This window comes from Protopterus annectens, chromosome 8.part0 (genome assembly GCF_019279795.1).
Source record: "Protopterus annectens isolate FY-2018-M chromosome 8.part0, PAN1.0, whole genome shotgun sequence".
Classification (NCBI taxonomy): Eukaryota; Metazoa; Chordata; order Ceratodontiformes; family Protopteridae; genus Protopterus; species Protopterus annectens.
This window is the reverse complement of record NC_056741.1, coordinates 622,724,828-622,740,285: the sequence shown is the minus strand read 5'-3', so window position 1 is coordinate 622,740,285 and position 15,458 is coordinate 622,724,828. Positions and strand designations below refer to the sequence as shown.

The window sequence follows — 15,458 nt, the reverse complement described above, 5'->3', positions numbered from 1 at the left end:
GAGGCCTGTCACCAAAACAAGGGACTGCCATTCACGCTACCCCCTGCCGCCCAAACCCTAACAACAGACACATCGGACTATGCATGGGGGGCTCACTTGGCAGGGAAGTGCATTCAGGGCAAATGGAACCCAAGTCAAATGCACCTGAATATCAATCAAAAAGAAATGTTAGCAGTACAGAATGCTCTGGCAGCCTTCAAGGACCACATTCTTCCAGGGCAATTAATGGTAAAGACGGATAACAACACTGTTATGCGGTACATAAACCAGCAGGGGAGAACCCACCCATACCCTCTCTGCAAACTGGCCATGGCTCTGTGGAACACAGCTTTGAGCTACCAATTGTACCTACAGGCTGTTCCTGCCAGGAAAGCTAAGTACACTGACAGATGAACTAAGCAGAAATCTCATGGACCCACACGAGTGGAAACTGGAACCAAAGATATTCAACATGTTGAGAAACAAATGGGGGAGCCCAGATATAGACCTGTTTGCCTCCCCCCAGAACTACCAATTGGAAAAATTCTGCACAAGGACTCCCCACAAGCAAGCTTGGAAAGTGGATGCCCTGTCCTTCACCTGGAAAAACCTATCAGTTTATGCCTTTCCCCCTCTGCCTCTCCAAGGTGTACTACTAAAGATCAAACAGGACAAACCAATAACGATACTGATTGCACCAAACTGGCCACGCCAACACTGGTACCTCCTTTTGCACAGTGTGTCACTGCTGGCACCTTGGCACCTGCCTCAGACCCCTGCCCTGCTGTCCCAGCAGAAGGGCCAGATTCTGCACCTGCAGCTTCAAACCCTTAACCTGGCAGCCTGGCTAATTACCTGATCCTCTCCATTACCATCCCCTCAGTAAGCAAGTTTTGGATGTCATTCTGGAGGCAAGGAGGCCTAGTACTAGAAAATCCTATGCTGAAAAATGGAAAAGATTCTGTTCCTGGAACCAAACTCAGGGAATGGGCACAGCAGCGCCCAGTTTACCTCAGATTCTTTAATACTTAACTGAGATGCTGCACAAGGGCCTTTCCTTTCCCTCCGTCAAAATTCATACCTCAGCCATTTCAGCTCATTCCAACACAGAACCACCCCTCTTCTCTCATCCACTGCTGAAGCAGCTTCTCAGAGGGGCCAAAAACTTAAAACCACCCAGGAGAGCCCCTACTCCAGCCTGGGACCTTAACTTTGTATTGGAAAAACTCATTCTACGTCCTTTTGAGCCAGCTGCAAATGCAGAGTTGAAATTCCTTTCTTGGAAAACAGCCTTCCTTTTAGCCGTCACTTCAGCAAGAAGGATGTCTGAATTACAGGCCCTTATGGCAGTGGAGCCTTTCATCATTTTTCATGCGGACACAGTGTCCCTAAGGACCAGTCCCTCCTTCATGCCCAAGGTGGTATCCAGTGTGGCCCTTAATCAGTCCATTCATTTGCCAACCTTCTTTTCTAATCCACAGAACAAAGGGGAACGAATACTGCACTCCTTAGATGTGCACAGACAGCTTAGGTTTTATTTGGACAGGACTAAACCTCTCAGGAAATCTGAACAACTGCTGGTTGCATTTGCTGCAGGGGCAGAGGGGAAGGCCATTTTAAAGCAAACCATTTCTAAATGGATAGGCCATTGCATTCATTTCTGCTATAAGCACCATGGAAAACCTACCCCACATGGGGATTAGACCACATTCAGCCAGGGCTGCATCTATCTCTACAGCCTTTCTCAGAGGTGTCCCTACCAGAGACATCCTAGAAGCTGCTACCTGGAGTTCTGTGCTTACCTTCACCAAGCATTACCATTTGCCTTTTTTTTTTTTTCAAAATCCAGAGCTGGCTTTGCCACTGCAGTCTTGCAGGGCCTTTATAGCTGGTCCTAATGCTGTCTAATTTCCTCCTCCCATTCTTAGCTTTGGGAATCTACCCAAATGCGATGACTGCAACAGTGAAACATGAAGACCATAGTACAGTTGTGTACACTTACCATAAATGTAGATGTTCGAGTGTATTCACTGTTGCAGTCCTAGTTACCCTCCCTCCCTCCCTCCCTCCCTTCCTCCAGCCCCCTGACTTATATTGGCTATACCTCTATTCTTGCTTTCTATGCTTTTTGGTGTATTTGCTTTTTTGTTGGAGGTGTAACCTTATATATATAATTGCTTCCCATTATGGGGGCACCTGACATCTGAGGCAAGAAAAACTGATGTAACGGTGTCGGCTACATGCTTTATACCCCTGACTACCTGACGTCATGGAAGAAGAGACAGCAACCAACACAGGACCCAAGTCTTTGTTAATCAGGCCGACTGAGGGCTACTGCAAGCAGATAATCCAAATGTGATGACTGCAACAGTGAATACACTCGAACATCTACATTTATGGTAAGTTTACACAACTGTACTTTTCTCTTCCATTGTTCCTTGAAGAAGGACCAGACCATGAAGAGTTCTAGCTTAAAGGTTGGATATACTAATAAACAGTTCTTATGGTCCAACACAATAAGTTTGTTTGTTTGTTTGTGTCTTTCGGCTTTTCCCAGTTAAGGGTCGCCACAGCGGAACTCCGGTCCGCTAATGATTGGCAGTTGATTTTGCTTGCCAGGCCTGATGCACAACCTTCATGTCTCCACGCAGAAGACTCTCTAGCTGAGAATTGAACCGGACAGCGTCTTATTGTGAGGCAGCAATGCTACCGCAGCACCACCACAGCGGGTGGTCCAACACAGTAAGTAATATATGTATTTTCCTACATGGTATACTCCCTTTGTAGAGCAGTTAGTACATATATTGGGAAAAATTGGAGTATTATAGAGTCTGATGAGATATTGGGTTCTACGTATGGCTGTAAGTTTAAAATTTCTTATAAAAATTCACAGAACTTAATGGGTTGGTTGGTATATACAGAACTGTCTGCTGAAACTGATTTATTTTATAAAGGTTGTGTGTTCCTTTTGAATTCAACACCTTCCCATATTATAAACTGGCAAAAGTGTCCCCCTCTGGATTGTATAAACTGTTGTATGAAAATGTCCCTGTAATCAATAGTATAGGTCAAACAAAATGCACAGTTAAAAAGTGAATTTTGGAACATCTCCAGGACATACGCACTGGCACTGGCTCACAGAAAAGCATTGTAGTCTTACATTTTAAGTACAAGTACAGTTCTGATATTTTAATGAAATTCAAGTCTTTCTCTTCACATGTATGAAAACCATTGTTTAATGTTTCTAATGTTTTATTACAGAGAGAAACATGGTACAATTTTAAATACATTTTTATTAATGGCTTAAATTAAATCATCTTCTTCTTTCAGCTTTTCCCGATTAGGGGTCACCACAGCAGATCAAATTGGAAGGGGTGGGTTATTAAGTTGTCTTTCTGATAGATGATGTTTCCTGCGTAAATATTTGTTAAATTTTAGTATGTTAGAACCAGTAGAAGGCATTCTTTCAAGGAGCTTGTTCTGTTTTTTTTTTCTTCTTCTGTATTAAAATTTGTTTAAATTGTCTGTTTAATGTATATTTTCTTACTAGAATTAGACATTTCCAGTGTTTGGCCACAATCAGTTGAAAATTGCTCTCATACCACAATGGCTATATTAATATGTCAGATAACTCCCTCATTTAAGTACATTTGAATTGCAGATAGTTGGGGGAATAATTGGCCATTCACTTTGACATACAGATAGCTTCTCCCAACCCCAGACATACTGAGAATAAAGTATTTACCTACCTCTTTTTGCATGCCGACTGCACCAAGTGATTTATTTTCACTTCTTTTGTGCAAATACTGTTGCAGCAAGCTGAGATGGGCCATTACTGATGACATTAGAGAACAGTGGCATGTGGTATATTTAAGTCTGTATGCTATTGGTATCGGACCGCTGGTTTGTAATGTATATTAGTAGAACTGTAAACAGTAATCAGCAGTGCTAGTTCTACTTCCTAATATATTAGTTGCTTTTTGTTATTACTGAAAACATTTAGTTAACGATTCTAGTTTGCCATACAATGCAAAAGTTAAGATGAACATTGTTTATTTAGCTGTAAGTGAAGAGTTGGGTCATTACAGTGTTGATTTCGCACCTGCTATTGTGTGGTGAGATGAGACTGAACCACAGCAAAAGTCATGTCTCCTGTTCTCTTATTTCAGTAGCAGAGTTTAATTGAGGTTATCCCTGTCTTTGTCTGTACCAGATTGTTTTTAAACTAGTAGAGGAATGAGGTACGTTACCTATGGTTACATAAGGTTGTATGTGGTAAAACTGCTTCTGTATATTTGGCACCATTGTGGTATGCGAGCATTTTTCTGAGTCAAGAGGATGATGTTCTGAAGTTTATTTCAGTTTTTGACTTTTGATTTTATGCATTACTTGTACAACTCTGACAATAATGAAATCAGTATTAGAAAATTGAATAAGGTTAAATTTAAATATATTAATGTTCACTGATAAGGATGGTGAAGCTCTAATCTGTGTGAGTTATGAAAGTATGTATCTTGCCAGTGGTCAGCAACTCTATTTCAGTTACTGTGTTGAACCTTTTATTAAGATTTCACTTTTTTGGTGGAAAATGATCTTTTGAAACATCATTAGAGATCTACCTAATGGAGTTAAGTTTTGTCCTTGTTTCTAGAAAGAAAAGTCAGATAAATTAGTACAAAGGTGAACCTCCAAACCCTAAACAGAAAGTTCTTGATCAGAGTATTTTAGATGCTGCACTGACTTTGTCCAATATGATATTTAGTGTTTGTAGAATACATTTGGTCTTGATTTTAGTTTCTTTTTTTTTTCTCTGTAGCATTTTACCCATACTGCCTGCCAATCATCAGCCCCCTCATGGTCATTTGGCCCATTCTTCCCCACAGCTGTGATGGTGGTGATTGGGTTGGGCCATCAAGGGTGGCTTGGGTTTTAAGCCCAGTCGCTCTGCTCATGCACATTGTGGCAGCCCATGGGTAGGATGTGCAGTGTGCATCAACACTGCAGCCCCCACACATTTGCAGTTGGTATCAGCTGGATATCCTGCTCATTCCTAAAAGGTGCACCATGTGACAGTTTACCTGGTCTCCACAAGAAAATCCATCCTGTCCTCGTATGCATGTGTGCATGCACTCCCATCCTCCCTTGCCTGTGCCATCATGCTACCAAGCCAGAAATTGAACTTTGGTCCCATTGGCTGTAGTCTGTTCTTCATCACAAGCACAGGCAATTAGTTTTTGAATTGTGATGTACTGCCTGAATTTCATATGAGTGCTGTATGCTTTGCTAGCTGCAGCACTGAGTTTTTTTTTTTTTTTCTGATTAACGGATGCTGTCCATGCTTATGATGTTATGTTAAGGAGGGCACATAGTTTGTGTCACACAGTAGTGAATTTGTACGCAAGTTACATACATCAAGTGGCAAACAATGCTTCTTCTAATAGTAATGTTTTTTCTGTTTTTTAACAGGATTGTGTGCATTTTGTCAGGAATTAAACATGAGAGAGCTGGACCAGTGAGAATAAAAATAGGAAACCATGATTGGGGGATTTCAGATCAAAATTTTACGTATCAGGTAGGCCTTTCCTCTTTTGCTTTTAATGTGGCTTATCTTTATGGATGCACTATGTACAAATATCATTTCTGTTAAAAGAACAAAAGCAGATCTTACCTGTCCTCTCCGAAGCTAAAGGCAAAAGGTGGTGATGGTATACCAAAATAAAAAAAATTAAAAGCAGTATTGAATTAGTTTTAATGGGAAGAAATACAAGGCTGACCTTGCATACTTATTTTTATTTATTTGAATTAATTTTCCTGTGAGTAGGGCACTAATCCCAGCGGACCTTTCATACCTATGCTTTGTTGCTTGCTGCACAGTAAACTATGTAGGGTTATTATTGCAATTAATTTTCATAACTACAGATTAACATATAAATATTTGAACATGATGAAAGACGTATAGTCTTCAAAGTCTTGAGTATTGTGTCTGCCCCTGTTAGATGGAGTTACCCTCCTAGTCTCTTTTCTGTTAGTTGTTAAAACTTTTCCATTGTTTTTCTTATTTTGTTATAAAAGAACCAAATGAAAACATTATAGAATACAGTTTTATTATTGTTCATGAAAATATCAAAAGCATCATATCACTGAATTAGGAACTAGTGTAAAACTAAAGTAATAGACCATTAAGATACAGAGGAGGACTGAAGCAACTTCAGTACTGATGGTAGAATGAGCTCTGATTGCTAGTTCTCAAAAGAAAACTGCTAAACTAGTCTGTTCCAGAAACAACGTATATATTGATGATTATCCATCTGGATAACCCAGTGGGTCCTAAAATAACATGTGATCCCTAGTGTACTCTGTATTAAGGTGTGATGATTTTGATTTGTGATTTTTTTCAGCATGTTCAGCAAGATAGGAAGATGGGGCAGTCTTATTAGCAGCGAATGCAAGTTCCCTCAGTTAAGCAAAGTTCCCTCAGTTACGCAAAGGAATTATTAAGCTTTGGTAGTTTTTTGAGGCTGGCAACCAGTAAGATATGTAGAAAATATTAATGATACTTGCTGGATTCCTTGGTAATGTAAGATTAAGAATATGTGACTTCCAGTGTTGCCATTTTTATATAGTCAAAGGGAACGGAGAGAGATACTACGCAAATGATCATGGGGACAATAAGATGCCTAGGCACATACACCTTTAAACAGACAAACTTAAATGTTCTTGTCATCCTATTCAAGCACTTAACAGTGTCTACCGCCGAAATAAAGCCCTTTCCCATTCAAGGGTCATCTTTGCTTTGACTATAGGTAATTCTTGTAATAAGTAGTTCTAAGAAAGAAAAAGCAATTTAAAATTGGTCGGAAACCTAATTGATTTCATGTTTCACTTGGGTAATATTTCTGCCAAGTAAAGAGTAGTAGTAGTAATGAAGGAAAATCACTTCTTGAAACTATATAGCAAGCATATTTTAAGTTCTAAAGGAGTATTAATGTGTGTGTCTGAAGGTCTGTTAAATGTGCTAAAGTGTAGTGCCCAAGATGTTGTCACACTGCCAGCCCAGCTATCTGGAATTTTGTAAATAATTCTACCTCATTTGTGAATATAGATATGATTTGTACAGAAGTATGTGTTGAACAGGGTTTGTATAGTACTGAGCTTCAGAAATGTAACCACTGCATGCCCTACTGGCTTAGAAAAGAAATGTATAGAAACTATTGTAATTGTGTGACTGTCTATATTTTTAACTGTAGAAGCTACAACAGAGTTACCTTGAAAAACTCCAAGAAAATAAGTTGAAATTAAAGTATTTTTATGATTGTGCTATAAAAGTTATATATGTTTGTGTAACAGGCACAATGTCTAGAGCTAGAAGTTTTTTGTATCGTCTTGAAAGAGAAGTAATTGCTAGGCTTGAGATGTGGAAGTGTTTTATTGCTATATGACTTCCTAGCAGTTACAAAGATCTGAGGGAGATGTGTTTTTCACGCAGAAATGTTAAATGCTGTTAGTTTCTGAGAAAAGGGTGTTTAGTCTGGGAACTGAAGTCAGGTGACAAAAAAGTGATGTCATGCAAGCTAACCCAGCAGTAAGATTTGATATTAATTTAAAAACTCTCTCAGAAAGAGGCTGGGCATTTTGTATTTTGTCTTGAGCCTATCAAGAACATCCACTCATCACCATCTGCACTTGTCTTGCTTGGAAGCACATGTCTAGGGTTTAGTAACTCTTTTTAGATGTAGTTAGGAATATAGTAAAGATTAATTTTAGATGTTTTCTGTATTTATTTGAGACTGACCTACAATGTTGTTTTAAATATTTCCTGTGATTTTACTGTGATCTGAATATTTCCTGTGATCTGAAGTTACTGTATTGATTTACTGAGTATTGTATTGTTCTTCTATTATTTATTATTAAGTATATTTAAACCTATCTTCCTATCTTTGTGGCTGATATCTGAGACATATTTAAGCTGTTAGAGTACTTGCATATATGTTTGATGACACTGTACAGGCCACTCCTAAATAGCCTTGCTCTTTTCTTGGTCAGACTACCATTTGGATTATTAGTAACATTACACAGTAGGGTTGGACACCCTTTGTTAAGAGCCTTAAGTAGCTGATAGAGTTGGCTGGTGACAGCTGCAAATACCTTCTAGTCTGTGCAGAAGGGGTCATAGCTAGTAAACTTGTGCCAGCTTTTCCCAGGTGTGTGTGTGTGTGTGTGAGTTACTTGTGCAGGGACATGACGCACTGGTTGGGCAGGGAGGGTGCTGGAGGTTTTGGTTTGGCCACTCAGCTGAGATCTCAACCCTATAGCTGTGCCAGTGGGGAGTCTTACTGGGGATCTGGAGAAAGAGGAAGAAACTAGCCCCAGACTGACTGTGATCTCTGTGTGCTGTCAATGGAAATTGCGCTTTACTGTGTGCATACTTGTCATCCTTCCATTGTGTACATCCTGCACTGTTGCCAGTGGTAAAGCCTGAGGCTCCTTTATTACTGGGCATCACATATTGGTTGACAGTGGTGGGATAGCCACATCACATATTAATTGACTTAATTGACTTGTAGTGGTGTGGATATCGAATTCCTGTTGCCTGTGAACAGTGGTCACTGAAGGTATTTGTACTCAGTCAGGCATGCAGTGAGCATTCAGAGTTTCATATCATAATTGTTTTATTTTTTTTTTTTGTTAGCTTAGTCAGGGAGAGCAGGCAAGCATGTCAGCAGAGAAGTCTAGCAAGCTGACAAAGCCAGTTGGCTGAGATGTGCTGGAGTAAAGGACTGGTACATGCCAACCTGACTAATGCAGAAATGATTGAAGCTTTGGGCACAGCTGCATCACAGACCAGCCATCAGGAGGACAACTGGGCTGGCCTTGGAGATGTACAACTCTAAGAAAATGGACAGTTCGATCTTTGCACAGAGGACTTAAAAATCCGTCTGGAGTTAGACACTTGAGCTGGAGCCCAAACATTTGGAAATAGAAGTAGGAGAGAGACTGAGACATCTGGAGGCTGAGGAAAATGAGAAACTGCGATGTCTGGGGGCTGAGGAGAATGAGGGGCAGAGGCAACATGAAAAGGAGATGCTGACTCTTCGCCAGGGTCATGGAGGTAATGGGGAAGGGAGTAACCGAACCCCAGAAGTAACAAAGATCACTAAATTTCTTCCACAATTTACAGAGGAGGATAATTTTGATAGTTTCATTTATATGTTTGAAAGGGTATGTAAACAGTATAATGTTGACCAAGGGCTCTGGGTATGGTTCCTGACCCCTTTACTCCATGGTAAAGCTGTAACTGCTATTTCTAAATTCTGATACTTATTGCTTAAATTGTAATACAGTCAAAAAGTGTTTGTTAGAATGCTTTAAGTTAATATCTGAAGCTTACAGAAAAAGTTTTGTGAGCATAGACGCAAGGCAGATGAAAGTGTTTGTGAATATATTGCTGAACTAAGCACTTATTTTCATAGGTGGGTGAGTGGATGTCAGATCACCACTTTTGAAGGGCTGGTAGACATTTTGGTGAGGGAACAAGCCCTTAGCACTTTGCCTGAGGACATGAGAATCTGGTTAGCTGATAGATGATGCAATACTGCAGAGGAGTTGGGGGAAAAGGGAGACCTATACCTAGCAAGCAGGGCATCACTGCACAGAAAAGGGATGCCCAGTGCTGCTCATGGGTCTAAGAGAACACATAGTGGGCAGCCCAGACTGTCCCAACAGAGTCTGCCAGTAGCAGGGGAAGCCAGTAGTCCAGGTACACATGCAGGACCAAGGGTTAAATGTTTTAAATGCAACCAGTGGGGCCATGTAGCATATAGATGTCCACAGAGGCAAGATGGGGAACAAAAGGTGGGAGAGCGAGTAAGTGGGGAATGACAGAATGCCAGCAGTAAGTTGCCTTGAGATAACATAGGTACCAAACTACCACAAGAGGTTATATCCTATTTTAGTGGATGGGAAAGAGGCCACTGCTAAGAGAAAAACAGCCTCTGACATAAAAATCTGCAAAAGCAACAGAGACCTCCAAAGCATTCAAGCAACCTCCACCCCCCAACTCAAACCATGAAACACATACTTCACAAAACCAGAGTGCCACACAATCACAGCCCTTAAGGCAAAATAACATACCCAACACACTAGTAATAGGTGACTCTCTAGTTATGCACACTAACGTCCCACTCACTAGGCTGAATAAGGGGAAGGTTACTGTTAGCTGCCTGTCGGGAGCCAGGATCCGCCACATAACACAAGCACTCAGGTCACTCCAGAACAAATACAAATACGACTGTCATTGTCCATGTTGGTGTGAATGACCTGAGCCGTACCTCCCTGGACTACATGAAAAGAGACATGGAAGAGCTCTCTGTTCACTTAGCCCAGGCCGGTACGACCCTGAGTAGTATCCTGCCCTCACCAAGAATGATACCATGATATAAAGAAAAAATTATCAATTTCAACAATTGGCTAAGTTTCTGGTGTCATTCAAAGGGGATCCAGTATCTGCCTGGGATGGCATGCTCGACAAGCCACGCTGCTTCGCTAGAGATGGCTTGCACCTGTCACCCTTAGGCTTTCGAATACTGGCCAAGGCTCTTGCCACCCCCATAGTGCCTTTTTTAGGCAAGGCTCAAAAGATAAACCCACCGCCGTAAATAGCACAAGTAACAAAAAACTGAGGATAATGCTGGTCAGTGCCAGAAGTCTAAACCTCACAATGCACGCACTCGAGACACTACTCAGTATGGAGAAAATCGATGTAGGTGCAGTAACAGAAACCTGGTTTAAGGCTCCAGGGAGCACCCCAGCACTATCAGGCTACAACTCATACCATACATTTCAGCCACAGAACCCGGACTGAAATACAAAAGGCGGGGGCGTATCCATATTCATCAAGAAGAATACCCACACCTCCAGGTTAGTGGCACAGCAGGATGCTTCAGAGATCATCCATGTGCAACTAACAATGGGCAAAACTGCAATTCAAATTGTAGCTAGCTACAGATCACCCACCATGTCCCAGGACACCCATTCCACATTTCTGGAAACATAAATGCCCTACCAAACACCCTAAAATTGGGTGATTTCAATTACCCAAACATTAACTGGAAGAACTACGCAAGTACTAACTCCCTTGCCCAACATTTCCTAGAATTTATAAATTCAAACACCCTGGATCAACTGGTCAACACTCCCACCAGAGGTGACAACATATTGGACCTGGTCATCACCAACATGGGCGACCAGTATTCCACACCGGAGGTCAACCCCTTGCTGGTTAGATCTGACCATAAAAAAAAATCACTCTGGATATCCACATTCTGCTCCCACCCCAGGACAAGGAAACCACTGTGAAAAACTTTTCAAAAGCAAACTTCACGTTACTTAAGACCAAGCTGGAAAGTTTCAAAGCCCCCATGCTAAAGGATAACACTGTCCAAGCTGCAAAATCCTTTACTAATGCATTCTACGGGCACCTACAAGAATGCATGGATCGTGCTTTCCCTAGCAAAACCAAGACTCACTCCTCCAAGAAAAGGAAACCAGTCTGGTGGACCCCTGCCATAAACAAGCTATACAATAGAAGGAGGAAACTAGTACAGAAAAGAGTAAAATACCAAGAAGGGAAGACATCCCTGATAAGTATCAGCAAGAAACTACGATCCCTCATAAAATCATCCAAGGCGAGCTTTGAAAGAAAAAATTGCCAAGGACTCCAAAGAGAACTACAAGGCATTCTTTTGCTGTGTCAAGAATCTAAGTGGAAATGCTCAGATCTGCTCGGAGTTAGTGCAGAATGGCACAAAATACACTGAACTGACCGATAACGTCAACATCCTGGCAGACAGGTTCAGTGTAAACATCACCCCCAAAAGGGCCCATAACCATACCAGAAGAATGTAGAGCCCCTGAAATCACAGACAGGTTAAAACAGCGCTCTCCAAAGCCAAAAACACAGCATCAGTGGGACCTGATGGTGTCCCAGGCTGTGTCCTACACAAGCTCAAAGACGAACTAACCCTTCACCTAAACACACTGTTCAAACTCAGCCTCTCCACAAGCTGCATACCCATAGAGTGGCACACAGCAACGGTTATTCTGCTCCACAAAGGTGGAGCCACAACAGACCCCGGGAACTGTCGCCCTATAAGCCTGACTAGCTTGGTGTGCAAGGCTATGGAGCGCATCATCATGGAACTCATTAACAGAGACATTGGGAACCTCCAAACACTTGACCCTACCCGGTTTGGCTTTGTTAAGGGCAGATCATGCCTCCTAAACCTGGTGGACTTCTTTGAGACTGTTATCAAGGCTATAGACAAGCGAAAGGTAGTCCACATAGCCTACCTGTTCCTCACAAAGGCCTTCAACACCATTCCCCATTCTGGTATTGTAGACAAGCTCACCAGCCTGAACATAAACCCCTACGTCACAAGATGGGTTGCCAACTGGCTCATGGACAGATAACCTACATTGTGACAGTTTCAAGAGCTAGGTCCAACTCTAAACTGGTTACAAGTGGCATTTCCCAGGGCTCACGTCTAGGACCCCTCCTGGTCGGCATATACTTCTCAGAGGTACAGGCAAGCACAGGAGGACTGTGGCTGACCAAGTTCGCAGACGACTACAAACTAGGGGCTATAATTGACACTCTAGCTGACGCAGACATCCTCCAAAAGGGTCTCACTGAAATGGATACCTGGTGTCAATATCATGGCCTCAAGCTAAATGCCAAAAAATGCATAGTCCTCCCCTTTTTTTAAAAAACAAAATACCCACAAACTACCACAGAGGTGGTAGTCCCCTAAATACGGAAGACGTAATAAGGGATCTGGGGACCCAAGTAGATAGTAATCTCTCCTTTGATAATCACGTTGCCAAAATGGTTAGAAAATTCTTCTATGTCCTTCCACCTAATCACAAAAGGGTTTGCATCCAGATCAAGAGAGGTCATTGTGCCCCTCTACTCATCACTCATCAGACCCATCATAGAGTGCATTGCCCCATTTGGGATGTACCTTACAAGACACCTGCAATAGCTGGAAAGACCACAGAAGTACCTCACCAAGAGGATCACTGGCCTCAAACAGATGCCCTATGCAGTTCATCTGAAGAAACTCCAGCTGTACTCTGTTGCATGCCGCCTACTCAGAGGTGATCTCTGCCTGACACAAGGCAATGTCCAACCCAGAATTGATGGACATGCTCCACCTAAAGAAAACCATATCCCCTCGAGCCACATGCTCTAGGGATCTAAACCTCACCACAACAATAAACAGGACATGCTGGAGGGACAGATTCCTGTCCCAGAGACTTCCCATGCTTTGGAACAAGATTCCAATCTACATTGGGCAAAGCTCCTCGCTAACACTCGAGAAACCTTGACGAGTGGATGAGAAACAAAGTTTACCCTGGGGATCACTTCAGTGGCTCTGCTGGACAGAGGCACAAGGAACTAATCTAAGGGGCGGCTAAAGCCAACACATTCTGGCTAGGCTTATAAATGCCTTTGGGCAGATAGCCTAGTACCTACCTATGAACCTAACCGTTGTGAAGTCTGCAGTGGTTAAAGAGGAGTAATACTTGCTTGGGCAGTCTACTCCAGTCAGAGCTTTAGGAGGGACCCCCTTCCAGATACCTTTTGCTAGGGTTCACCTTGACTGGGAGGGTGAAAAAGGAAGCCAGCAAGTAGGTGTGTTTGAGGGTATCCCTGCAGATGTCCTGATGGGGAATGATTTTGATAATGCAGTACCTTGTGTGCACACAGTTACACGCAGTCAGGCTTGGAGACAAGTATGTGGGTATGGTAGCCTGGAGGAGACCCAGACAGACCGTACACTTGCAGCCAGAACTGGTGAGGTGGTTACTTCAGGGAGGGAGCTACCCTGTAGCAGTGAGACTGAAGGTGAGCCACAGCTGTTTGTGGGTACTGATGATCTTTTGGACAGAGTGACGAAAAGAGCAGAGGTGAGTAGTAGTACCCAGGGTGACAGTGAGGCACCACTGTCAGAGGATGCCACACTTCCTATGGATGGGGAGCTGGGAAGGGTTACCAAGAGAGAGTTGAGATAGACTCTATCCTCAAGGCCCTACATTGCAAGGCCTGAGGGAGGTAGCTAGTGAGACATCTGATTTTCAAGGGAAGGGGGAGTCTATATTGGAACCAAGGGTTACTGTATGGAGAGTGGACATCTGAGTGAGGACTAGAGGGTGAGAGAATACAGCAGTTGGTAGTGTCCAGAGCCTACTATCTGGCACTTCAAGCCACAGCCCATGATATTCCCTTTGCAGGTCATATGGATATAAAACTTAGAGACATATAATGCCAAACCTTTATTGGCCTGGGATTTCCAGAGATGTAACCAGGTACTGCAGGACCTGTAAGCAGTGCCAAAAGGTAGAAAGGTAGGCAAGGCAGGAGACGAGATGAAAACTCCTTTGATGCCTTTGCCTGTGATTGAGGAGCCATTTCAGAAGGTAGCTATGGATACTGTGGGGCCTCTGAGTATCCTAAGTTCCACATGGAAAACGTATATCCTAGTGGTAGTATATTATGTTACCAGATACCCTGAAGCGGTGGCCCTATCCTCCATTGAGGCAGAAAAGGTGGTAAATGCTTTGAAATTTTCAGCAGGGTAGGTTTCCCAAAAGAAATATTGATGGACTGAGATGCTACTTTCATGTCAGACATGCTGCCTTGTCTGTGGAAGCACTGTGGGGGTGAAGCACCTAAAGACCGCCCCTACCATCCCCAAACTAATGGTCTTGTTGAGAGGGTAAACTCTACACTCAAGACGAGGCTATGGGCATTTGCAGACCAATTTAAGAGGGAGTGGGACAAATATTTGCCTCATCTGTTTGCTTACAAAGAAGTGCCCAAGGAATCCACTGGTTTTTCACCCTTTGAGTTGCTGTATGGGCATGGGGAGAGGGGGACCTCTAGATTTGATTTGAGATGAGTGGGAGGGTGAGTGAGTGTGAATACCAAATGCCCATGCCAATACCAACTTGTAATTCAGTAAAAGTGGTTTACACAGCAGTATGAATGATTGCCCTTGTTTCTATGTAGGCAAAATGGAGCGTATGCTGAAGTATAGTATGTCTGAACATCTAAGTGATAAAAAATTTAAATAAGACACAAGTGCTCTTAGTAGACACATTATACAACATCCTGATCACTATTTTAAGTTTATTGTTGTTGAAACTTCACATTTATGTGAGCGAGGTGGAGCATGGCCAATATTACTAGAAAAAATGGAGCTGACTTGGCAGGTAAGACTGAATGCTCGTTTCTGACCAAGATTAAATGGTGCTGAATCAAAGTGCCTTCTTAAACTGAAAGCACTGAAGAGATAAACTGTTACAGCTGTTGGTCAAGTTGTATTCTAAATTGTGCGGTTCCTGCTTTGTATATGCCATTGTTTTCATTCACATTTTGGTGACGTACCCCTTAGGGGGTGTGTCTTTGTGAGTTGTAT

At 42.4% G+C, this 15,458-nt stretch overlaps 1 protein-coding gene across 1 annotated transcript in view; it reads left to right on the top strand.

Annotated features, from left to right (window-relative positions):
* LOC122808326 (plexin-B3-like) overlaps positions 1 to 15,458 on the top strand; it is a 2,760,797-nt gene that overhangs the window by 696,048 nt on the left and 2,049,291 nt on the right. Inside the window, exon 9 of the mRNA XM_044079291.1 lies at positions 5,446 to 5,551. Within this exon, the coding sequence (XP_043935226.1) occupies positions 5,446 to 5,551 (106 nt within the window). The remainder of the gene's footprint in view (positions 1 to 5,445; positions 5,552 to 15,458) is intronic.